The sequence below is a fragment of the Bufo bufo genome, chromosome 9, assembly GCF_905171765.1.
Source record: "Bufo bufo chromosome 9, aBufBuf1.1, whole genome shotgun sequence".
NCBI classification, from domain to species: domain Eukaryota; kingdom Metazoa; phylum Chordata; class Amphibia; order Anura; family Bufonidae; genus Bufo; species Bufo bufo.
Genome location: NC_053397.1, coordinates 176,247,466 through 176,274,114, shown reverse-complemented (window position 1 = coordinate 176,274,114; position 26,649 = coordinate 176,247,466). Strand labels below are relative to the sequence as shown.

At 42.9% G+C, this 26,649-nt stretch overlaps 1 protein-coding gene across 1 annotated transcript in view; it reads left to right on the top strand.

The window, feature by feature from the left end:
* Positions 1-26,649, top strand: part of ISY1 (ISY1 splicing factor homolog) — a 35,063-nt gene that overhangs the window by 1,864 nt on the left and 6,550 nt on the right. Inside the window, exons 2-8 of the mRNA XM_040407503.1 lie at positions 1,032-1,054; positions 4,796-4,847; positions 6,513-6,578; positions 8,622-8,664; positions 9,927-10,039; positions 13,175-13,292; positions 26,315-26,437. Coding sequence (XP_040263437.1) covers positions 1,032-1,054; positions 4,796-4,847; positions 6,513-6,578; positions 8,622-8,664; positions 9,927-10,039; positions 13,175-13,292; positions 26,315-26,437 — 538 coding nt within the window. The remainder of the gene's footprint in view (positions 1-1,031; positions 1,055-4,795; positions 4,848-6,512; positions 6,579-8,621; positions 8,665-9,926; positions 10,040-13,174; positions 13,293-26,314; positions 26,438-26,649) is intronic.

The following is a 26,649-nucleotide window of genomic DNA, read 5'->3' as shown; positions in this document are numbered from 1 at the left end:
GTTGAGCAGGATGGGGGCGCAAGCCTCTTTATAAATGAGCCGAATCTTATGGCAGTGTAGGGAAGAATCTCAGACCGGTGTAAAAAGCCAATCTTAGTAAATAACCCCACCACCACCCACCCCAGTGTCTCTTACCACTAGCATTTTCTTCATGGCTGTTTCTCCAATTGAGAAGATGGAAAACCAACAAAAGCCGCTGCATCTTTGTAAAGACAAAAAAACACCACTTAATAAACAAATTTTAGAAGCAAAGATACTCTTGTGTGTCCTACGTTTCCTATTTCCCATAGTCCAGGAGGCGGTCCTATCGGTGATTGACAGCTATCTGTGCATGTACAGTCATGGAGGGAAGGCTGTCAATCACCGATAGGACCGCCTCCTCTGCTTCAAAGCCCAGAATGTGCAGTATGTTAAATGTATAAATTACAACTTTTACTGAATCTTTTCCCATAAAGCTATATCAATCTACTTGGCTCCTCCTGCTCTATAATATGCTGCCTGCAGAAAAATTAGCATTTTCATGATGACCGGTTCCCTTTAAATAGGGCAAGGCTACTTTCAGATATAGTTTTTTTTTTCTGTCGTTTGACACCAGTGTTTTTCACAGCATTGTTTCCTACAAAAACACGAACGCCAGACACCATGTCCAACGTGACGGGTTGCTTTTAAATGAATGATGGTCCTTGTAATAGAGGATGCGGGGGTCCACCCTCTATTACATCCTTTTATGTCATGTGGACTGAGGTTGTCTTCATAGCAAGCCGTCCCTAAGTACCAATCCAGTGGGTGGATTGGGGAGCAGCGTTTGTACTTCTGTTTTCAGGCACGTGAGATTGTTGCCCTTGGATGAATTTGTAAACCAGAACTTATCACGAGGCCCACAGTGAGGAATCGGGGCTCAGGGAACAAATGGTGTCATGCAGAGTTCCATCACCGAGGAGCATGTGTAATTAGATGAATATTTATGTCATAACTGAAATTATGGCTGATTTTCTGTTAATATTCTAATATTTTCTATTTCTCAATCACAGGCTCGTAATGCAGAGAAAGCCATGTAAGTATCTCTTTACTTTCTACACGCATCTTTAGCTATTTAGATATCGGCCTTTATTCTGAGGTCCAGTCCTCCATAACCAGTTGACAATATCAATGTTGTATTTTTCGTAAGATTTCATACATTAGGAAATGCTGATGCCGCTTTAAAAAGTCAGTAGGTAAAGTTGCACAGTTGCTATGCTGGAAACGGAAGCAGGACCTCCGTGTTGGCGACATTACCATGAACAGTGGCGCAGACACAAGGTTGGCACGGCCAGGCGAGAAGTCTGGCCCTGTCAGTCATGGCAGAGGGAGCTTGTTCAGCAACAGGAATGGCATGTCATAGGTGAAGAACGTTTGTTGATGAGACAAATCGATTTGCTCATGTCTAGTAAATACCACACAAAACAAAATGAGCACCTAAATGGTCATTAACTTTTAAACAAACTTTACCTACATCAGTAGTACAGGTGAATATAAGAAGCTTTGTAATATATCTTATCAGAGGAAAATGTCTATTTCATCTCTCTCCCCTCCTTCTAAACTAACATTCCCTGCTAAATCCATTTTGAGAGATGTGATGGACTGTCAGCTGACTTAAAGGGAACCTGTCACCTCTACTATGCTACCCTCACTGAGCGTTTCTAAATGTTCATATGTATCAAATCGTTTTTTTTTACACAATAAAAGCACACAGAGCTATGGGAACTGGGTATTGCGGATGTTCTAGCGGCCATCTAGCAACCCATACAGACAGACAGACATTCTGCCCATAGAAGTCAATGGAGAGGGAAGTAGAAGGGAGGAAGTGCAGAAGGCACACATAGATATGCTGCCCAGAAGTCTATGGAGAAGGGAGGGGTGAGCTGCTAAAGGGGGAAAGAGCTGTTTGTCTCTGATAAAATATATTAGAAAAGTTTCTAATATTCACTTGTACTATTGATTGAAGTTTGATATTCTAAATCTGATGACCTGCTCCCGGTTTAACTTTCTTGATCATTTTCCGCACGTAACTAATGTCTATGGTAACCCTGGCGTTCACAGCAAGCGTTCAGCCTTTCAGTTCTTGTGCTCCGTTATAGGAGTAGAAGAATGGATTCTAATTTCAAATGACCCACTAACCCAGGAGTTCAAATAGAATATTTCAATAGTCAGATGACTATAATTCCTGTTTCTGGTATTGTGATTAAAATATCCCTTTTATTTCTATTTTTAATAAACAATATACCACAAAAAACATAAATGTGTTATTAAAAATACATATAGAGGGCTGGTCTTTGAGAGGCAGTTCTTCTGATTAGGGAAAAAGGAAACTATGTTTCACTAGAAGCCAGGTGCAGGCTATTTGTATCCATCTATATTGATAGACTTGTGTCTACCCTGTGTTAATACACCTTTAGTCCCTAGTGTCAGCCGACACTGGACCTTATTCGTCTAAGCCGCACCTTTGTTGGCTAATCGTTTTCCTAGAAATTCCCTAAATAATATATATATATCTTTGGTAGTGATCTCTCTATCTTGGTCCTACCAGTACTCTCCTATTTAACTAACACTCAGTGGGTTCGGCGCCTGCAGGTCACCTGTCCCTAGACCTTTTTAGCCCTTCCATATTTGTTAAAAAGAAGATGTTAGAAACACAGCTCCCCCAACATGTTTCACCGCTACGCGGCTTCTTCAGGGGAATGGAGCTACTGTCAACACAACTGAGCCGAACGGAGCACGACTTTTGTCTCCACTTAAAAAATCTTCTTCTGAGCGGAAACCTAACGACCCCATTATAGTCTACTGGGTTCGTAGGCTCCGTTGGGCTCAGTTATGTGCCAATCCGTCCTTTCTGTTCTTTTGCTCCTATAACGGAGCAGAAGAACAGAAAGGCTGAACACTGCGGTGAACTCACCCTTATAAAGAAAAAAATAATAATAATATATATATATATATATATATATATATATAATTACACTGCTCAAAAAAATAAAGGGAACACAAAAATAACACATCCTAAATCTGAATTATTTAAATATTCTTCTGAAATACTTTGTTCTTTACATAGTTGAATGTGCTGACAACAAAATCTCACAAAAATTTTAAAATGGAAATCAAATTTTTTAACCCATGGAGGTCTGGATTTGGAGTCACACTCAAAATTAAAGTGGAAAAACACACTACAGGCTGATCCAACTTTGATGTAATGTCCATAAAACAAGTCAAAATGAGGCTCAGTAGTGTGTGTGGCCTCCACGTGCCTGTATGACCTCCCTACAACCCCTGTGCATGCTCCTGATGAGGTGGCGGACGGTCTCCTGAGGGATCTCCTCCCAGACCTGGACTAAAGCATCTGCCAACTCCTGGACAGTCTGTGGTGCAACGTGACGTTGGTGGATAGAGCGAGACATGATGTCCCAGATGTGCTCAATTGGATTCAGGTCTGGGGAACGGGCGGGCCAGTCCATAGCATCAATGCCTTCGTCTTGCAGGAACTGCTGACACACTCCAGCCACATGAGGTCTAGCATTGTCTTGCATTAGGAGGAACCCAGGGCCAACCGCACCAGCATATGGTCTCACAAGGGGTCCGAGGATCTCATCTCGGTACCTAATGGCAGTCAGGCTACCTCTGGCGAGCACATGGAGGGCTGTGCGGCCCTCCAAAGAAATGCCACCCCACACCATTACTGACCCAATGCCAAACCGGTCATGCTGGAGGATGTTGCAGGCAGCAGAACGTTCTCCACGCGTCTCCAGACTCTGTCACGTCTGTTACATGTGCTCAGTGTGAACCTGCTTTCATCTGTGAAGAGCACAGGGCGCCAGTGGAGAATTTGCCAATCTTGGTGTTCTCTGGCAAATGCCAAACGTCCTGCACGGTGTTGGGCTGTAAGCACAACCCCCACCTGTGGACGTCGGGCCCTCATATCACCCTCATGGAGTCTGTTTCTGACCGTTTGAGCAGACACATGCACATTTGTGGCCTGCTGGAGGTCATTTTGCAGGGCTATGGCAGTGCTCCTCCTGTTCCTCCTTGCACAAAGGCGGAGGTAGCGGTCCTGCTGCTGGGTTGTTGCCCTCCTACAGCCTCCTCCACGTCTCCTGATGTACTGGCCTGTCTCCTGGTAGCGCCTCCATGCTCTGGACACTACGCTGACAGACACAGCAAACCTTCTTGCCACAGCTCGCATTGATGTGCCATCCTGGATAAGCTGCACTACCTGAGCCACTTGTGTGGGTTGTAGACTCCGTCTCATGCTACCACTAGAGTGAAAGCACCACCAGCATTCAAAAGTGACCAAAACATCAGCCAGGAAGCATAGGAACTGAGAAGTGGTCTGTGGTCACCACCTGCAGAACCACTCCTTTATTGGGGGTGTCTTGCTAATTGCCTATAATTTCCACCTGTTGTCTATCCCATTTGCACAACAGCATGTAAAATTGATTGTCACTCAGTGTTGCTTCCTAAGCGGACAGTTTGATTTCACAGAAGTGTGATTGACTTGGAGTTACATTGTGTTGTTTAAGTGTTCCCTTCATTTTTTTAAACGGTGTGTGTGTGTATATGTATATATATATATATATATATATATATATATATATATATATATATATATATATATATATATATAAATAATTTTACACACAATCTATCATATTTGAGTGATTTATTAAAACACGGATGCAACAACATTTCTGGTTCAGAATGAAAGCTTTGTTTATTTATTTGTAATTCTGATATTATTGGTATAATAATTAAATGTTCTTTTTTCTAGGACGGCTTTGGCGAGGTTTCGCCAAGCACAACTTGAAGAAGGGAAAGTTAAGGTAATATGTGAAAAGGATCTGTAGCTATTATTAGACAAGACACATTTACACTGTACCAATGAGCAGAAAATGGCTCGTTAGTGGAGGTGAAGCACTGCATTTACATGCAGCAATCACCTCCACTGTTTCAGGATGCCTACCGCCGTTGCTCGTCCACATACACATTCATTGCTTCTGGGCAGCAGAGTGCTTTTCCCACAGCACAATCTGCTGCACAGAAATGGTGATTGAGGTGGCCGCACCAAAGATCATTTCAACAGATGAGCGAGCGTTTTGCCTGTTCATTAGGTGATTTAAGGCATCTTTACACAGTCAGATCGTTCGTTCCTAATAATCTGCCCAACAATTGGTCAGTGCTGCCATTGCACAGTCTGACAATGGTAGCACTGATTGGATAGAGTGAGTCTCTGTACCCTTACTGCGGACTGCTAGCAATTCATTCATAACTTCTAGCAGGAGTAATAAAAGAATGGCACAACATAGAGCCATAAGATTAGATGTTCCAGAATTGTTATTACATGGGCAATGCATGAAGCTATTAAACCAGGCATATGAGAAGTGATGACAGGTCCTCTTCAAAGAGGACCCATCACCACTACTAACATGACTGTTTTAGTAAATAATTTTACTCCACATAAAATGACAATTCTGGAGCATACGTTCTTGTGACTGTTTTCCATTCTTCTGCTATTCTTGCTAGAAGTTTATGGATAAAGGTACAGATGGGAGTTACTAGCTGAGGGGGTGTCCCTGCACAGTGCGACACTCTCCAGTCAATGCTGCCAGTAACAGACTATGCAGGGACACACCTCCAGCTAGTACCACCCATCAGTACCTTTTATCCATAAACTTCAAGTAGCAGTAGGAGATGAAGGGCATAGCATAGAATCATAAGAAATGATTCCCAGAATTTACTGCATGGGTAACATAAGCAGCTACTAACAGACATGCCAGGAGCGGTGAAACCTCCTCTTTAAAGGGTTTGTATTAATGGCTTATCCTCAGGATGGACCATCCGTATCAGATCGGCGGGGGTCTTACACTCTGCACTCTCCCCCTTGCCAATCAGCTGTTATCTTGTGACTCTGGTGCCAGAAATATACACTGGAACTACACAGCGCTGTCCATTGTATTGTCCATTGATGTCATGTCAGACCCCCACCTATCTGATATGGATGCCCGACCTAAGGCTAGACCGTCAATATGAAAATCCTGGACTGCATAAAAAGTCATAATTTTATTACGGATGTGGTGATGTCAATTATGTGCGTTTTATAAGAAAACATTTTTTTCTATGTAAATATATCTTTTTCCAAACTCGCTTTTTTTTTTTTTTTTTCTTCTGTATATCACTAGGGGACTTGAGCATGTGATCCATTGATTTTTATTTTTCGTTTATTTTTTTTCATATAATACTCTGCAATAACTGTGTGTTGAATAGGCATCTGTACAAGGCAGGCCAAGGTGCCATTATTGGGCCCCTGGCTGCCATAGGAATCCCTCTTCACCCCAAGTGGGACCCACACCTGTCTGACATTGATGGCATATCCTAGCAATGGCCCCCATTGCAGATTGCGTCAGAATGCTGGACACCATAATGGAAACCTCAAGGAGACGTTGGTTAAAACTAGTTATACGGTAATTATTTTAATTTTCTCCAAACAGGAACGGCGGCCATTTCTTGCCTCTGAATGTAATGAGTTGCCAAAAGCGGAGAAATGGAGAAGACAGGTATGTGATCTGTCTTGTTTGATGGTTAAAAATCCCAGAATGAGGCTACTTTCACACTAGCGTTCGGAGCGGGTCCGTCTGATGTTTCATCAGACGGATCCGCTCCTATAATGCAGACGTTTGTATCCGTTCAGAACGGATCCGTCCAGACTTTACATTGAAAGTCAATGGGGGACGGATCCGTTTGAAGATTGAGCCATACTGTGTCATCTTCAAACGGATCCGTCCCTATTGACTTACATTGTAAGTCTGGACGGATCCGCTTGCCTCCGCACGGCCAGGCGGACACCCGAACGCTGCAAGCAGCGTTCAGGTGTCCGCCTGCTGAGCGGAGCGGAGGCTGAACGCTGCCAGACTGATGCATTCTCAGCGGATCCGCATCCACTGAGAATGCATTAGGGCTGAACGGTTGCGTTCGGGGCCGCTTGTGAGTCCCTTCAAACGGAGCTCACGAGCGGACACCCGAACGCAGGTGTGAAAGTAGCCTGAGTCTTTGAAGGGAGGAACTTCTAAATTTCAGTCTCAAAAGGATATTAAGTGTGTTATGATGGGAAGACATTAAAGAGGACCTGTCGCCACTCAGATATGTCTTTAAAAATAAAAAAAAAAGAGATAATTGCATTCCACATGAAGCTACAATTCTGGAGCATTTATTCTTATAACTGTGTTTTGCCATTCCGCTGTTGTTCCTATTAGAAGTTTATGAATGTATTTACAACTGAGTGTTAACAGCTGGAGGTGTGTTCCTTCACTATCTGACTCTGCCCAATCACTGCTGACAATTGGGCTTGAGTGAATCGAGCTTTGGATCATAGATCCGAAGTAGATTCGTTCAAAACCTTTTGTTTTTAATGTTGGAAACAGCATTAAAAACGAAGGTTTTGAACGAATCGACTTCGGATCTATGATCCGAAACGCGATTTGCTCAAGCCTACTGACAATATTAGACTTATCCTTTGGGAATGGTAACACCCTGTTGCCAATTTGTTTGTATATTTATATTATGAATAATAGAGGAATGGCACAATATACATTTATGATAATTACATGTGGAATGCAAGTATTTACTAAAAGAGATATTTCAGGAGAGGAGACGTGTCCGCTTTATTGAGAACATCTTGCAGGGTCTTTAGTTTATTTCTCAGCCATGAATGTGGGTTAAATGCCCAAAACCAGATCTTGTCAGCAACAGTATTTTAAGCCAGGCATGGCAGATCATTTAACAGTGGATGGCCGGGATGGCGCCATGCAGGTAACAATAGTGAACGGGCCACAATGCTGGATCATCTCTGTGGCCCCTTCATCTTCAGGATTGGTGAGGGCCCCGGAGGGCAGTGTGCCAGAACTGTGTTTGGTGGGAATACCCCTTTAAATTCCCCCTTGACCCACCTTAAAGGGGTTGTCCACCCTTATGGCTGTTTTTTTTTTTTTTTTGTGGCTACAGCCGATTGTTGTACCTAGTGAAGAAGTCATGTGTGTTGCTGCAGCCAATGACTGGCCTCAGCCGTGATGTGTCCCCAAGCAGCACCAATGCTGAGGCCAGTCATTGGCTGCAGCGATGCACGTGACGCCGTCTGGAATTTACTGGTTGCGAGCCAGAAGATGGCAAAATGGAGTCAAGGCACTAGAATGGAGCTGTTACTTAGGAACAACCATACAGCTGGACAGCCCCTTTAAGCTACAGTCCAGTTTACCGAACACCACAATGTTAAGTAAGGTTAATCTTGATGACGTAGGGGTAGCGGCTGCGCAGCTTTACACAGCCGCCCATGAAACTTTTCCTATAGAAGATTGGACTTGTAGGCGAGCTGTACACATTTCTTAATCCCTTATGTCAGTCCACATCCCAGTGCAGCGTGGCATGTAAATTCTAAATAAATTACACTCTGTGGCCTGTTTCTCAGCAGTTTATGGGACGTGGGAGGAAGAGGTTCCTGCTGGACAGTTATATATTCTGTCTGTTATCCACCTCGGTCCTATTCAGTGTCAGATGTTGCGTTTTCTCTCCTAGTTTGACTAATTCATTTATTTGTCTTTTAATAGATCATTGGTGAAATCTCAAAGAAAGTGGCACAGATTCAAAATGGTAAGACAGTATGTAACATGGGCCTTAAAAAGAACCAGTCACCTCTCTTGACCTCTATTTTAGTAACTACTTGCATTCTACATGTAATAATTCTGCAGCTTGTCTTATGACTGTATGATTTGCCATTCCTCTATTATTTCTACTAGAAGTTTATGAATGAATTGCCAGCACTCTGCACTAAAGGTACAGCTGGATGTTACTATTTGGGGGGGGCTGTACCTGCACAGTCTGACACAGGCAGTACTCATCAGTCTGACTCTGCAAGGACTCCCTCCCCCCCTCATCTGAACCTTCTTTGCAAACTGCTAGGATTAACTTCTAGTAGAAATCATGAAGATAAAGGAGAGTCGTAAGAATAGAATAGATGCTCCAGAATGGGGAATGCAAGTAGTTACTAAGGCAGACATATCATGACAGTTGACAGGTCCTCTATAACCACATAACTGTTTTGCCCGAGCCCAGCTTGGGCTCTGTAAAAGTACTTAAAGGGGTTGTGGCACTTCAGCAAGTGGCATTTATCATGTAGAGAAAGTTACAACAAGCCACTTTCTAATGTATTGTTATCCATATTGCCTCCTTTGCTGGCTGGATTCATTTTTCTATCACATTATACACCGCTCGTTTCCATGGTTACGACCACCCTGTAATCCAGCAGCGGTGGCCGTGCTTGCACACTATAGTAAAAAGTGCCAGCCTCTCCAGCTGGCACTTTTTCCTATAGTGTGCAAGAACGACCATCGATGAAGGATTGCATGGTGGTCGTAATTTACAGCTACATTTAATATAAGTTCTGGTGGGTTCTTCCTCTCTTTAAAGGGGTTGTCTCATCTCAGACAATGGGGGGCATATCACTATGGGGCCGCCGAAAATAGCCGAGCGCTATTTCCGTTGCGCCCATAGAAGTGAATGGGAGCAGTGGCCGGTCATGCGCGGTGCACTCCCATTCACTTCTTTGGGGAGAGTTCTTGGTGGTGGCCAGACCTGAGTCCTCCAGTCGCCACCATCTGGGGCTCGGTTCCCGATATAGGTGCGGTCCCAGCGGGATCTGCACCTATCATACAATGGGGGCATATCCTAGCAATATGCCCCCATTGTCTGAGATGAGACAACCCCTTTAACTAAATCTTTGCCAACAATCCTGTTATATTCCTTCCATGAAATCTGTCCTGTATGTGGCTTCCAGGGTTTGACGATGGAGATTACACAGTAGTGAAGGTCATGCGTTCTGCGTTCATATTAAAAATCTGTCACTTTCTGTTCAGCTGGTCTTGGCGAATTCAGGATCCGTGACTTAAATGATGAAATTAACAAGCTAATCCGAGAAAAGGGGCACTGGGAATACCGAATTAAAGAGCTGGGTGGTCCTGATTATGGGGTAAGTAAGACTATGAAACACAAGAAGATTTTCTCCAAAGAACAGAGGAGACTAAGAGCAAATGGTTGTCTGCACAGTGTGACACTATCCAATCAGTGCTGCTAGTATCAGACTGTGGAAGGAAACACCCCAACTGGTAACACCCAGCTTGACCTTTATTTCAGACTGCTAGCAATTCATTTATAAACTTCCAATAGGAATGATAAAAGAACAGCACAGTCATAAGAATAGATGCTCCTGAATTTTTATATTACGAGGGGGGATTCAAGTTAAACAGACATGTCAGGAGAGGCGAGAGGTCTTCTTTAATACAGCCCTGATCAAAAGTTTAAGGCTGAGTTCACACGGGCGAGAATCTGGACCCATTCATTTCTATGGAACTGTGCACATGAGCTGTGATTTTCACGCATCACTTATGGGGCTGAGTGAAAATCGCAAGCATCCGCAATCAAGTGCGGATGCGGTGCGATTTTCACGCATGGTTGCTAAGATGACAGTCTATCCACTATATTATTTTCCCTTATAACATGGTTATATGGGAAAATAATAGCATTCTTTAATACAGAATGCTTAGTAGGTGGTCAATTGAGGGTTAAAAAATATAATTAACTCACCTTCTCCTCTTGATCGCGTAGCTGCCGGTCTCTTCTTACTTCTTTAATCATGTGCTGCCGGCTAAAGGACCTGTGGTGACGTCATATCACATGGTCCATCACCGCGGTGATGGACCATGTGATCTGACGTCACCACAGGTCCTTTAGGAGGAGAAGGTGAGTTAATTATTTTTTAACCCTCAATTGACCACCTACTAAGCATTCTGTATTAAATAATGCTATTATTTTCCCTTATAACCATGTTATAAGGGAAAATAATAACATCTGCACAACACTGAACCCAAACCTGAACTTCTGTAAAAAAGTTCGGGTCTGGGTACCACAGTCGGTTTTTTTATCACGCGCGTGCAAAACGCATTGCACCCGCGGGATAAAAACTGAACAACGGAACGCAATCGCAGTCAAAACTGACTGCAATTGGGTACCTACTCACGCGGGTTTTCCGCAATGCATCCGGACCTTATCCGGACACGCTCGTGTGAACTCAGCCTAAGACCACTATAAATCATATTTAGCATGGCTGGATCAATAAATCATATTTAGCATGGCTGGATCTTAACAAGGTTCCAAGTAGAGCTTCAACATGCAACAAGAAGAAATGGGAGTGAGACAAAACATTTTTTGAGCATTCAATTTAATGAAAACAACGAATAAACTGAAACAGGCTGTTTTTCAGCTGGTCAAAGGTTTAGGACCACACCTCCAAAAAAAAAAAAAAAACCCCCTCCCCCAAAACAGAAATCCAACTTCCAAACATGAACTCAGTAATGAGTAGCTCCGCCGTTATTGTTTATCACTTCAAAAATTTGTTTCGGCATGCTTGATGCAAGCGTTTCCATGAGGTGAGTGGGAACATTTCTCCAAGTGGTGAAGACGGCCGCACGAAGGCCATCTACTGTCTGGAACTGTTGTCCATTTTTGTAAACTTGGCTTGCCATCCATCCCCAAAGGTTCTCAATTGGATTTAGATCAGGGGAACATGCAGGATGGGCCAAAAGAGTGATGTTATTCTCCTGGAAGAAGTCCCTTGTCCTGCGGGCATTGTGTACTGTAGCGTTGTCCTGTTGAAAAACCCAGTCGTTACCACACAGACGAGGGCACTCAGTCATGAGGAATGCTCTCTGCCACATCTGGACATAGCCAGCGGCCGTTTGACGCCCCTGCACTTCCTGAAGTTCCATTGTTCCACTGAAGGAAAAATCACCCCAGACCATTATGGCGCCCCCTCCACTGTGGCGCATAGAAAACATCTCAGGTGGGATCTGCTTGTCATGGCAGTAACGTTGGAAACCATCAGGACCATCAAGGTTAAAAAAAATTCTCATCAGAGAATAAAACTTTCTTCCACCTTTTGAATGTCCCATGTTTGGTGCTCTATTGCAAAGTCCAAACGAGCAGTTCTGTGGCGTTCAAGGAGACGAGGTCTTTGAAGACGTTTTTTGTTTTTGAAGCCCTTCAGTCTCAGATGCCGTCTGATTGTTATGGGGCTGCAGTCAGCACCAGTAAGGGCCTTAATTTGGGTCGAGGATCGTCTAGTGTCTTGACGGACAGCCAATTGGATCCTCCGGGTCAGTGCTGATGACATTTTTTTGGGTCTTCCACTTGACTTTTTTGTTCCATAACCCTCAGGATCATTTAGGAAATTCCAAATGACTGTCTTACTGCGTCCCACCTCAGCAGCGATGGCGCGCTGTGAGACCCTGCTTATGCAGTTCAACAACCCGACCACGTTCAAAAAGGGAGAGTTTTTTTGCCTTTGCCATCACAACGTGTGACTACCTGACAGAAAATGACAATCCACATCTTTGCACAGATTTGGCCTTTAAAAGGCATGTGGTCCTAAACTTTTGATCAGCTGAAAAACAGCCTGTTTCAGTTTATTCGTTGTTTTCATTAAATTGAATGCTCAAATTTTTTTTTGTCGCACTCCCATTTCTTCTTGTTGCATGTTGAAGCTCTACTTGGAACCTTGTTAAGATCCAGCCATGCTAAATATGATTTTTTTTGCCATTTTTCAAGTGGTCTTAAACTTTTGATCAGGACTGTATGACCCCACCAAGCTTTGGTGTAAGTTGTTGCCCTGTAGATCAAAGCTTAGATATTGAATTGTGATGCTCATCGAGTTTACCCCCCCTTTGACTGCTTCAATAAACGTCACTTACATTGAATTTTAGAACACCTTTAAAAACGTATTTAGTAGCCCATTTGTTTTTATTATTTAGTATGGCCACTTACTTTATTACATGCAATGTACCTGTTTAACTATTTTACTTCTTGTCTAGCTTTGCTCACTTAATAGAACACTCTATGCATATTTTATTCTATTCATTATATTTTACACAATATGGGAGATTTACTTATCTACGTGCTCTAAAATTGTGGCTTAATTTAAACTAAAAATAAAATTTTTGCACCTTGCTTGCCTGTTTACACATTTTCAATATTAGACAGGCTTAGTAAATCTGCCCCGTCATGCTCAATCATTTAGCATTTGTCTTTAAAATTTATTTTTTATTATTAGCGCATCGGGCCCAAGATGCTTGATCATGAAGGCAAGGAAGTGCCAGGAAACAGGGGTTACAAGTACTTTGGAGCAGCCAAAGATCTGCCAGGCGTTCGGGAGCTGTTTGAAAAAGAGCGTAAGTGCTTTGTCCCTTAGAATTTCATGGTGTCACTAAAAAGGTAAAAACATCTTGAGCAGATTTGTTACTACCTTAGACCTCATGTTCCGTGCATTGGCATCCATGCGGCTGCCGCAGACGGCAAGGGTAGTCAATAGTGTCTGGCAGACACACGGCATTGTCTGGCTATGCCAGATTCAGAGAACTTCAGCAGGCTGTTCTCTGCCAGAACAGCCTGACACATTTTTTATTTTTCTTTATTCTTTTTTTACGTGAAACTAGCCTCAAGGTGGCAGATATTTAGGCAGATTATCAGGAAAGAACCTTCCTGACAATCTGTTTGTCTAAATGTGCCACGTATCACCCGATGAACGAGCAAAACGCTTGTTCATCGGGTGATCCTGTTGTTCCTGCAAGCAGATCAATTATCGTTTCTGGGCAGCAGATGGTGCTGTCGAAACGGCGATCTGCTGCCCAGAAACAATGTAGCTGTATGAGGTCAACCGATCGCAATAGCAATCCCTTGTCCCCATACTGTGAAGGAGATCGCTGCATGCAGGGCTGTGGAGTCGGTAGATAAATACTCCGACTCCTCAGTTTTTGGTACTTCCGCCAACAGTCTACTGTATTGAACAGTTTAAGCAAAAGACAAACACAATGAAAACAACAAAGTTTTATTTCGTTTTTTTTATCAAGTGGCTGGATAGTAGCAGCAGGCATAAACATCAGGAACAGGAACTTTACCAGTTCAAAAAAGATGCTGCTGCCTTCTCCTTTGTGTGCCGATCTTCTGCTGAAGATCGGGCAGTGGGGGGATCCAGGAAGGGGCAGGGGAAGGGGCATTTATTGTAAAACATGATTTCCCTAATAGAATCCCATAGTCATGTTTAAAGTTTAAGCTAACAATCTGAGTTTACAAGTTTTTATAGCCTTAGCTGAATGACAGCAGTTTTTCAAATGGTTTACAGCTTCAGTCTTGAACTATTGACCACCCATTCCCGTCACTTATACAAGTGTCTCTAGTCCTGCAAAAAACATATTTACTTAATCAGTTATCAGTGAGAGGCGAGGTTAACCATGGGCGATGCGTTCCCTGTAACAGCGGAACACAACACAATGGAAAGTATAAGTATTGCCACTCCTTAACTGTGCGTTGCGTGCCATATAGTGAAGCATATGAAAAGCATGCTTCTTCATGGTCACTTAACGTGTTCGTTTTGCGGTAACGTGATGCACTGCATGCATTGGCCTTTATTCTTACAGTAGAGAAGTAATTATTTATAACTTTTAGTGAATTGGGACATTTAAATTGTGTTTTTTTATTTTTTATTCTAATTTAGTAGGAGTCGGTTCATTGTTGCCGACTCCGACTCCAGGTACCCAAAATTGCCTCCGACTCTGACTCCAAAGCCCTGGCTGCATGTAAATGCAAGCAAAGTGGCTGAGATTTTAAGAAATCTCATATACATGCTGCAGAAAAAAAATCTGCAGTATAAACTAACCCGTGGTGGGTTAGCTCTGAACCTGGACATCCCCTTTCACATATCCTCTGCTTCAGTTTTATGTTTACAAATGTACACTTCTTTTTTTGAATCAGATAATTTTTATTAACAATTTTTTTCCCCCCAAATGTACATAAACAAAATAAAAGAAAAAAACATCCCATCAAAGAATACATGAATGGGTACATACTTTTCTAAATGTCCAATAGGATTGTATCGAGACACTTTCATATATCACATCCAACTTTCGATACACAGAGTACATGATACAAGAAAATACCCCTTCATCTGCAGTACATAATAACATTGCATAAACCACCCCCCCAACCAGCGATGAGACGGGCACCACCCCACCAAGTCTGGTATAATATGACAGAGCACCGAGAAGAATATTGCCAACTCTCTATCCATAAGTTCCACACCCAACCTGTCTAAGATAACCCATGCACTAAGCACCTTTTCTCCGGGTCGCCTATCCCACTACAAACTTGCACTTCTAGGCGGAAGCCTCCACCTAGCATAGACCCGATACGTCACCGGATCTAATGAAAAAGCCCTTTGCAGTCATGGGAGCGCATCGGAGCATGACGCTCATCTCAGAGGGGCTGTCTGGGTGAAAAAAGAGTATATGTCCGGTAGGGCTCAAACGATTACTCGATTAAATCGAGTAATTCGACACAAAAAAAATCCTCTATGCAAATTTTGGCACTGGGGTGGGGGAGTGGGGCTGATCGCACGGGTGGGGGGGGGGGGACAAAGGGTGTTTGGGACTAATGGCAGGGGGGGGGGGTTTACGAGTTTTTATAAAGGAAAATTCTATTTATTTATTTTTACTTATTAGATTACTCTATTAATCGTAAAAAAATAATTGACAGAATACTCGATTACTAAAATAATCGTTTACTGCAGCCCTAATGTCCGGGTTCAGCTCTGAACCCTGACAACCCCTTTAAATCCACACCATGCCATATTTGTCCTGGAGATTTTCACCACGGATCTCACTCTTTGTAATTCATATGGTGAAATTTGTGACAAATCTGCATGTAAGCAGATTTTGCTACCACAAATAACATTACGTGTAGGCATACCCTTATGGTCCACAGCTTGCACTCACATCGCGTATTTATAGAATGCACATCTGTTTTTGGACTTTTTTTTTTTTTCTTCTTCTCCCTTTAACCGCCTCCGGACCGCCTAACGCAGGATCGCGTTCCGGAGGCGGCAGCTGCAGGCAGAGTCACGCATCTATGCGTCATCACGCGAGATTTCCTGTGAACGCGTTCACAGGATCGGAAGGTGAGCGAGTGGATCTACAGCCTGCCAGCGGCGATCGTTCGCTGGCAGGCTGTAGATACGATTTTTTTTTTAACCCCAACAGGTATATTAGACGCTGTTTTGATAACAGCGTCTAATATACCTGCTACCTGGTCCTCTGGTGGTCCCTTTTGCTTGGATCAACCACCAGAGGACACAGGTAGCTCAGTAATAAGTAGCACCAAACACCACTAGACTACACTACACCCCCCCCCCCGTCACTTATTAACCCTTTATTAACCCCTGATCACCCCATATAGACTCCCTGATCACCCCCCTGTCATTGATCACCCCCCTGTCATTGATTACCCTCCTGTAAGGCTCCATTCAGACGTCCGTATGTTTTTTACTGATGCACGGATACATGGATCGGATCCGCAAAACACATACGGACGTCTAAATGGAGCCTTACAGGGGGGTGATCAATGACAGGGAGGTGATCACCCCATATAGACTCCCTGATAACCCCCCTGTCATTGATCACCCCCCTGTAAGGCTCCATTCAGACATTTTTTTGGCCCAAGTTAGCAGAAATTGTTTTTTTTTTTGTTTTTTTTCTTACAAAGTCTCATATTCCACTAACTTGTGTCAAAAAATAAAATCTCACATGAACTCACCATACCCCTCACGGAATCCAAATGCGTAATTTTTTTTTAGACATTTATATTCCAGACTTCTTCTCACGCTTTAGGGCCCCTAATATGCCAGGGCAGTATAAATACCCCACATGTGACCCCATTTCGGAAAGACACCCCAAGGTATTCCGTGAGGGGCATATTGAGTCCATGAAAGATTGAAATTTTTGTCCCAAGTTAGCGGAAAGGGAGACTTTGTGAGAAAAAAATAAAATAAATCAATTTCCGCTAACTTGTGCCAAAAAAAAAATAATTCTACGAACTCGCCATGCCGCTCAAATGTCTAAAAATGCCCTCATAAAAGGAATTTGGGCCCCTTTGCGCATCTAGGCTACAAAAAAGTGTCTCCGTACTCAGGAGAAGTTGGGCAATGTGTTTTGGGCTCTCATTTTACATATACCCATGCTGGGTGAGATAAATATCTTGGTCAAATGCCAACTTTGTATAAAAAAATGGGAAAATTTGTCTTTTGCCGAGATATTTCTCTCACCCAGCATGGGTATATGTAAAAAGACACCCCAAAACACATTGCCCAACTTCTCCTGAGTACGGCGATACCAGATGTGTGACACTTTTTTGCAGCCTAGGTGGGCAAAGGGGCCCACATTCCAAAGAGCACCTTTAGGATTTCACAGGGCATTTTTTATACATTTTGATTTCAAACTACTTCCCACACATTAGGGCCCCTAAATTGCCAGGGCAGAATAACTACCCCACAAGTGACCCCATTTTGGAAAGAAGACACCCCAAGGTATTTCGTGATGGGCATAGTGAGTTCATGGAAGTTTTTTTATTTTTTGTCACAAGTTAGTGGAATATGAGACTTTGTGAGAAAAAAAAAAAAAAATCATAATTTTCCGCTAACTTGTGACAAAAAATAAAAAGTTCTATGAACTCACTATGCCCATCAGCGAATACCTTAGGGTGTCTACTTTCCGAAATGGGGTCATTTGTGGGGTGTTTGTACTGTCTGGCCATTGTAGAACCTCAGGAAACATGACAGGTGCTCAGAAAGTCAGAGCTGCTTCAAAAAGCAGAAATTCACATTTTTGTACCATAGTTTGTAAACGCTATAGCTTTTACCCAAACCATTTTTTTTTTTTACCAAAACATTTTTTTTTAATCAAAGACATGTAGAACAATAAATTTAGAGAGAAATTTATATATGGATGTCGATTAATAACAAAAAAAGTAAAAATGTCAGCAGCAATGAAATACCACCAAATGAAAGCTCTATTAGTGAGAAGAAAAGGAGGTAAAATTTAATTTGGGTGGTAAGTTGCATGACCGAGCAATAAACCATGAAAGTAGTGTAGTGCAGAAGTGTAAGGGCTCTTTCACACTTGCGTTATTGTCTTCCGGCATAGAGTTTCGTCGTCGGGGCTCTATGCCGGAAGAATCCTGATCAGGATTATCCTAATGCATTCTGAATGGAGAGAAATCCGTTCAGGATGCATCAGGATGTCTTCAGTTCCGGAACGGAACGTTTTTTGGCCGGAGAAAATACCGCAGCATGCTGCGCTTTTTGCTCCGGCCAAAAATCCGGAACACTTGCCGCATCGACGGATCCGGAATTAATGCCCATTGAAAGGCATTGATCCGGCCTTAAGCTAAACGTCGTTTCGGCGCATTGCCGGACCCGACGTTTAGCTTTTTTTGAATGGTTACCATGGCTGCTGGGACGCTAAAGTCCTGGCAGCCATGGTAAAGTGTAGCGGGGAGCGGGGGAGCAGTGTACTTACCGTCCGTGCGGCTCCCCGGGCGCTCCAGAGTGACGTCAGGGCGCCCCAAGCGCATGGATCATGTGATCACATGGATCACGTCATCCATGCGCATGGGGCGCTCTGACGTCATTCTGGAGCGCCCCGGGAGCCGCACGGACTGTAAGTATACTGCTCCCCCGCTCCCCGCTCCTACTATGGCAACCAGGACTTTAATAGCGTCCTGGGTGCCATAGTAACACTGAACGCATTTGGAAGACGGTTCCGTCTTCAAATGCTTTCAGTACACTTGCGTTTTTCCGGATCCGGCGTGTAATTCCGGCAAGTGGAGTACACGCCGGATCCGGACAACGCAAGTGTGAAAGAGGCCTAAGGCTACTTTCACACTTGCGTTGTTCTTTTCCGGCACTGAGTTCCGTCCTAGGGGCTCTATACCGGAAAAGAACTGATCAGTTTTATCCCCATGCATCCTGAATGGAGAGTAATCCATTCAGTTTGCATCAGGATGTCTTCAGTTCAGTCGTTTTGACTGATCAGGCAAAAGAGAAAACCGCAGCATGCTACGGTTTTATCTCCGGCTAAAAAAAACTGAAGACTTGCCTGAATGCCGGATCCGGCATTTTTTCCCATAGGAATGTATTAGTGCCGGATCCGGCATTCAGAATACCGGAATGCCGGATCCGTCCTTCCGGTATGCGCATGCGCAGACTGAAAAAATAAATGCTGGATCCGTTTTTGCCGGTTGACACCGGAAAGACGGATCCGGCATTTCAATGCATTTTTTTGACTGATCAGGCATTTTTAAGACTGATCAGGATCCTGATCAGTCTTACTTATGCCATCAGTTAGCATACATTTTGCCTGATTCGGCAGGCAGTTCCGGCGACGGAACTGCTTGCCGGATCTCTCTGCCGCAAGTGTGAAAGTAGCCTAAAAAGTGGCCTGGTCATTAAGGGTGTTTAAGCTAGGGGAGCTGAGGTGGTTAAATGTTCCTCGTTAGAGTCTGTATGGTATTTTTTTTTAACCCTTAGGCTACCAGCGCCAGACATGTACGGCGCTGGTATGATGTGTAAACATGACGCCTGCTCGTGCGTGCAGCGGGCGTCATGGCTGCGAAATCTCTGCTGTTTCATACAGCAGAGATCTACTGCTAATTACCGTGACCAGCAATAATGCAGATCGCGGTAATATAATGCTTTTAGATGCCGTGATCAAGTGAGATCACGGCACCTAAATGCGCAAAAACCTATGCCCCGTGTGTCCAATCCCGCCATAGATAGTTACGCTGAATACTGGTAGCTTTACTGAGTAAGCTAGCAGTATTCAAACTGCAATTCTTATTTTGGCCACTAGATGGCAGGCCAGGATAAAATAATTAGCCAAATCAGCTAATAATAAATTCCTGATTAAACCAAAATTAAAAATTAAAAAAAAAATTAAAAATGTAATAAGCTCATATATGAGGCACATAATGAACACAAAAATATAAAAAAAATGTTAAATATATAAAAAAATATATAAAAGTTTAAATCACCATTTTGGAGTGTGCATGACTTTTTAATCACATTTTATTACATATTTTTGGGTAAGAGAAGCAATGTAAATATTGCAAATTAGCCATCTTGACCCTTTTTTCCATTACGCCATTTGCCGTATTGGAATTATTATTTTTTTCTATTTTAATAGTATCAGCATTTTCAGTCGCGGTGATACCCAGGATGTTTATACTTATTGTTATTTAGTTATTTATTTTTTAATTATACCCCCCGTATAATTAAAAAAATAAATAACTAAATAACTAAGTATAAACATCCTGGGTATCACTGCGACTGAAAATGCCGATACTATTAAAATAGAAAAAAAAAATAATTCCAATACGGCGAATGGTGTAATGGAAAAAAGGGTCAAGATGGCTAATTTGCAATTTTTTCAAACGGATCCGTCCCCCATTGACTTTCAATGTAAAGTCAAAACGGATCCGTTTGCATTATCATGAACAAAAAAAAATATATATATTATTTTTTTTTATTTTTTTTTTATGGTTATGCAAACGGATCCGTTCTGAACGGATGCAAGCGTTTGCATTATAGGAGCGGATCCGTCTGTGCAGACACCAGACGGATCCGCTCCTAACGCAAGTGTGAAAGTAGCCTTAGACATAAAGAACCTATACATATGGGGTATCGGTTTAATCGTACTGACCCAGAGAATGAAGGGCATGGGTCAGTTTTGCCATAAACAAAACCCGTAAAACGGTGGAGGGATTGTGTTTTTTTTCCAATTCCACCCCATTTGACTTTTTTTTTTTTTTTTTTTTTTTTTACCGCTTCCCACAACATTTTATGCCATAATTAATGGTGGCATTAGAAAGTACAACTTGTCCCGCAAAAAATAAGCCCTCCATACAGCTATGTGACCGGAAAAAAAAAAAAGTTATGGGTCACGGAAAATAGTGAAGAAAAATTAAAACTCCAAAAACGAAAAAAAATAATCCGGTATCCAAAGGGTTAAACAAAATTTGAATGTTAAGTTAATGTCCACCTAAGATAAATTCCAGCATTTTACTAAAATGTATAGTGTTTTAATTAAATAAGTTATATGTGATTAAAATTGACCTAATTTAAAATCAAACGGCTTCATTTTTCCACTAGGAGGTTTATAATTGAAGTTGGGTGAGTCTGCGAGAGATGATGGATGAACTCCTCGCTCATTGGGAAGATGCTGCATCACGAGCTCATTCAGTTTAATTTGCTGCTCAAGCTCAGTCATATGAAACGAGATCTGGAGCTAAAACGCTTTTTCATTATGTTCCCTCCACTAATTGAACTAGTCGTGCAGTTGTCTTTTTTTTTTCTTTTAATAGTTGTTGTAAGCCAGAGCGGCTAGGGCATTATTGGGACACATGTACATGCATATGCCAGTATTTGGAGGGTGTGACGTTTATGCCACCATCTGAATAGCAGGCATATAATACTACATTTTTCCTGTGGTGACTGCTTCTTTGGATTGCAGCTGATCGGTGGGGGGGGGGGGGATTTATGATGCTGGACATTTGGCGAGAAGCTGCTCTAATGGTATTGGGGCACCGTTCTTAGGCCTCTTTCACACTTGCGTTGTCCGGATCCGGCGTGCACTCCACTTGCCGGAATTACACTCCGGATCCGGAAAAACGCAAGTGTACTGAAAGCATTTGAAGACGGAACCGTCTTCAAAATGCGTTCAGTGTTACTATGGCACCCAGGACGCTATTAAAGTCCTGGTTGCCATAGTAGGAGCGGGGGAGCGGTATACTTACAGTCCGTGCGGCTCCCGGGGCGCTCCAGAGTGACGTCAGAGTGCCCCATGCGCATGAATGACGTGATCCATGCGATCACGTGATCCATGCGCTTGGGGCGCCCTGACGTCACTCTGGAGCGCCCCGGGAGCCGCACGGACGGTAAGTATACTGCTCCCCCGCTCCCCGCTACACTTTACCATGGCTGCCAGGACTTTAGCGTCCCGGCAGCCATGGTAACCATTCAGAAAAAGCTAAATGTCGGCTCCGGCAATGCGCCGAAACGACGTTTAGCTTAAGGCCGGATCCGGATCAATGCCTTTCAATGGGCATTAATTCCGGATCCGGCCTTGCGGCAAGTGTTCCGGATTTTTGGCCGGAGCAAAAAGCGCAGCATGCTGCGGTATTTTCTCCGGCCAAAAAACGTTCCGTTCCGGAACTGAAGACATCCTGATGCATCCTGAACGGATTTCACTCCATTCAGAATGCACGGGGATAATCCTGATCAGGATTCTTCCGGCATAGAGCCCCGACGACGGAACTCTATGCCGGAAGACAAGAACGCAGGTGTGAAAGAGCCCTTAGTTTTGTCCCCTTGAGCTGCCATTAGAGTCGTCTAATTTATGACGAGGCATGTGCCTCGTCTTAAATTAAGCGCATCTATGGCAGTTATTGCGCCTAGCGGGAAAATGCCTGTCTGGCGTCGTTCTTCAGTAACATTTTTCTGCCTGTTCCTAGGCGTAAATGTTAGTAAGTTTGCCAGGGCTGGAGTTGCGGCCCTCGACACGCCCCCACTCCTGCCCAGCTGACAAACAAAGCGTGAAACCAGCTGTGCGATTAAATATTGTTGCGCGACCGGTTAAAAAAAACTATTTTTTCGACTAAAGTAGTCGCAAGTGCCTCAATAAATGACCCCCATTGTCTTATTTAAAGGGTTGAACCAAGATTTAACCCCTTAAGGACATAGGACGTACCGGTACGCCCTATTTTCCGAGTCCTTAAGGACCAAGGACGTACCGGTACGTCCTGACTTAAAATCTGTATTCCGGCGCCCCAGGGGTTAATCGGAACGGGATTTCGGCTGAAATCATTCAGCCGGCATCCCGTAACAATGCAGGGGGGGGGGGGGGTCATTTGACCCCCCCGTATCGGCGATCGCAGCAAACCGCAGGTCAATTCAGACCTGCGGTTTGCTGCGCTTTTTGCAGTTTCTGATCAGAAACTTTAGAGTGGCTAAAATCAATATTTTTCACCCCCCCCCCCTGCACCCCTGCACGATTTTATGCCGGCGGGTGGTGCGGGGGGGGTGTCGCAGGCGGTGGGGGCGTTGCGGGAGGCGGGCGGTGCGGCAGGCGGGATCGCGATCCCCCGCCCGCCTCCCCATGAACGATCGTTGGCTTCTAGTGGGTATACCAGGGTGCCAGCACATTGCTGGCACCCTGGTATAAACGGCTGACATCTGTGCAGATGTCAGCCGTTTAACCCTTTCCATACCGCGGTCCGTACGGACCGCTGTATGGAAAAAGTTAACTGTCATCGGTCAGGGAGCTCCCTCCCTCTCCATCGGGGGGCTGCTGTGCCTTTGCAGCCCCCCGATGGAGAGAGCCCCCCGACAGCCCCCAGAGAGCCCCCCTCAGCCCTGTGCTTACCCTTCCCCGTCTGCGAAGTTCTGAGCAGACGGGGAAGGTTCCCATGGCAACAGGACGCCTGCTCAGGCGTCCTGCTGTCCATGGTGCTGAACAGATCTGTGCTAAAAGCATAGATCTGTTCAGTGTAAGTAAAATACAGTACAGAACAATATATATTGTACTGTACTGTATTATACAGACATCAGACCCACTGGATCTTCAAGAACCAAGTGGGTCTGGGTCACAAAAATGTAAAAAAAAGTGAAAAAAGTTAAGATAAAAAAAAAAAACATTTATCACTGAATAAAAATTAAAAAAATAAAATTCCCTACACATATTAGGTATTGCCGCGTCCGTAACGACCTGATCTATAAAACGGTCATGTCACTTTCCCCGCACGGTGAACGCCATAAAAATAAAAAAATACAAAACTATGAGAAAATTGAAATTTTGCCCACCTTACTTCCCAAAAAAGGTAATAAAAGTGATCAAAAAAGTTGCATGTACGCCAAAATAGTACCAATCAAACCGTCATCTCATCCCGCAAAAAATGAGACCCTACTCAAGATAATCGCCCAAAAACTGAAAAAACTATGGCTCTTAGACTATGGAAACACTAAAACATGATTTTTTTTTGTTTCAAAATTGAAATCATTGTGTAAAACTTACATAAATAAAAAAAAAGTATACATATTAGGTATCGCCGCGTCCGTATCGACCGGCTCTATAAAAATATCACATGACCTAACCCCTCAGGTGACCACCGTAAAAAAATAAAAACAAAAACGGTGTAAAAAAAAGCAATTTTTTGCCATCTTACGTCACAAAAAGTGTAATAGCTACGATCAAAAATTCATATGCACCCCAAAATAGTGCCAATCAAACCGTCATCTCATCCTGCAAAAAATGAGACCCTACTCAAGATAATCGCCCAAAAACTGAAAAAACTATGGCTCTTAGACTATGGAGACACTAGAACATTTTTGGGGTTTTAAAAATGAAGTTATTGTATAAAACTTACATAAATAAAAAAAAATAGTATACATATCAGGTATCGCCGCGTCCGTGATAACCTGCTCTATAAAATTACCACATGATAAAACCTGTCAGATGAATGTTGTAAATAACAAAAAAAAAAAACGTGCCAAAAAAGCTATTTCTTGTTACCTTGCTGCACAAAAAGTGTAATATAGAGCAACCAAAAATCATATGTACCCTAAACTAGTACCAACAAAACTGCCACCCTATCCCGTAGTTTCTAAAATGGAGTCACTTTTTTGGAGTTTCTTCTCTAGGGGTGCATCAGGGGGGCTTCAAATGGGACATGGTGTCAAAAAACCAGTCCAGCAAAATCTGCCTTCCAAAAACCGTATGGCATTCCTTTCCTTCTGCGCCCTGCCGTGTGCCCGTACAGCAGTTTACAACCACATATGGGGTGTTTCTGTAAACTACAGAATCAGGGCCATAAATATTGAGTTTTGTTTGGCTGTTAACCCTTGCTTTGTAACTGGAAAAAAAATATTAAAATGGAAAATCTGCCAAAAATGTAAAATTTTGAAATTGTGTCTCTATTTTCCATTAAATCTTGTGCAATACCTAAAGGGTTAACAAAGTTTGTAAAATCAGTTTTGAATAGCTTGAGGGGTGTAGTTTCTTAGATGGGGTCACTTTTATGGAATTTCTAATCTAGGGGTGCATCAGGGGGCTTCAAATGGGACATGGTGTCAAAAAACCAGTCCAGCAAAACCTGCCTTCCAAAAACCAAACCGCGCACCTTTCACTCTACGCCCTACTGTGTGGCCGTACAGTAGTTTACGGCCACATATTGGGTGTTTCTGTAAACGGCAGAGTCAGGGCAATAAAGATACAATCTTGTTTGGCTGTTAACCCTTGCTTTGTTAGTGGAAAAAAATGGATTAAAATTAAAAATTAGACAAAAAAATGAAATTCTCAAATTTCATCCCCATTTGCCAATAACTCTTGTGCAACACCTAAAGGGTTAACAATGTATGCAAAATCAGTTTTGAATACCTTGAGGGGTGTAGTTTCTTAGATGGGGTCATTTTTGGGTGGTTTATATTATGTAAGCCTCACAAAGTGACTTCAGACCTGAACTGGTCCCTAAAAATTGAGTTTTTGTAAATTTCTGAAAAATTTCAAGATTTGCTTCTAAACTTCTGAGCCTTGTAACATCCCCAAAAAATAAAATATCATTCCCAAAACAATTCAAACATGAAGTAGACATATGGGGAATGTAAAGTCATCACAATTTTTGGGGGTATTACTATGTATTACAGAAGTAGAGAAACTGAAACTTTGAAATTTGCAATTTTTCCAAATTTTTGGTAAATTAGGTATTTTTTTGTGCAAAGAAAATAATTTTTTTGACTTCATTTTACCAGTGTCATGAAGTACAATATGTGACGAAAAAAACATCTCAGAACGGCCTGGATAAGTCAAAGCGTTTTAAAGTTATGAGCACTTAAAGTGACACTGGTCAGATTTGCAAAAAATGGCCTGGTCCTTAAGGTGAAAATGAGCCCGGTCCTTAAGGGGTTAAATGTATCCCCTATTCACAGCACAAGACATAAATGTCTGGTTGGTGGGGGGCCCCTCCTTTAATCTCTATGGGACTGTTGAACAGAAACAGACGGCTATCTCTTGCCGTCCCATAGAGATGAATAGATTGGCAGCAGACATGATTGACTGCCACTCCATTCATACAAGGAATGCAGTGCCCCCACCAGTCAGACATTTATTTCACGTGGATACTTTAGAATTTTGGCACAGTCCTTTAAATAAGACCTGATTGTTGTCATATGTAATGCACCCCAGGCCCTCTCATAGTAGTAAGGTTTTTATCTTTAAAAATAAGATCTTCAGAACTGGTTTTTCTCTTCCTCTTGGCAATGGTTTCTTTAGTTTTATTATTTATTATATATGTTATTTTTATTTTATTTTTTTAGCTGCTCCTCCACCCAGGAAAGCACGTGCTGAGCTGATGAAAGATATTGATGCAGAGTATTATGGGTACAGGGATGAAGATGATGGTGTGTTAGTCCCTCTGGAGATAGAGCAAGAGAAGAAAGGTAATGGTTTTTATGTGATAATTTTCATGGGAATATTTTGTCTTTCTCCATTCCTACAGCTTCACAATATCTTTAAAGGGTTTCATTAAGCTGGCTGACATTAGAGATGTGCTAATGTCAGCTGCACATAACTATATTAGTGCCATCTCACTGCCTGGAGCCTTTACTGAGAAAAACAAACTTTTATAATATGCTAATTAGCTTCCAGGAGC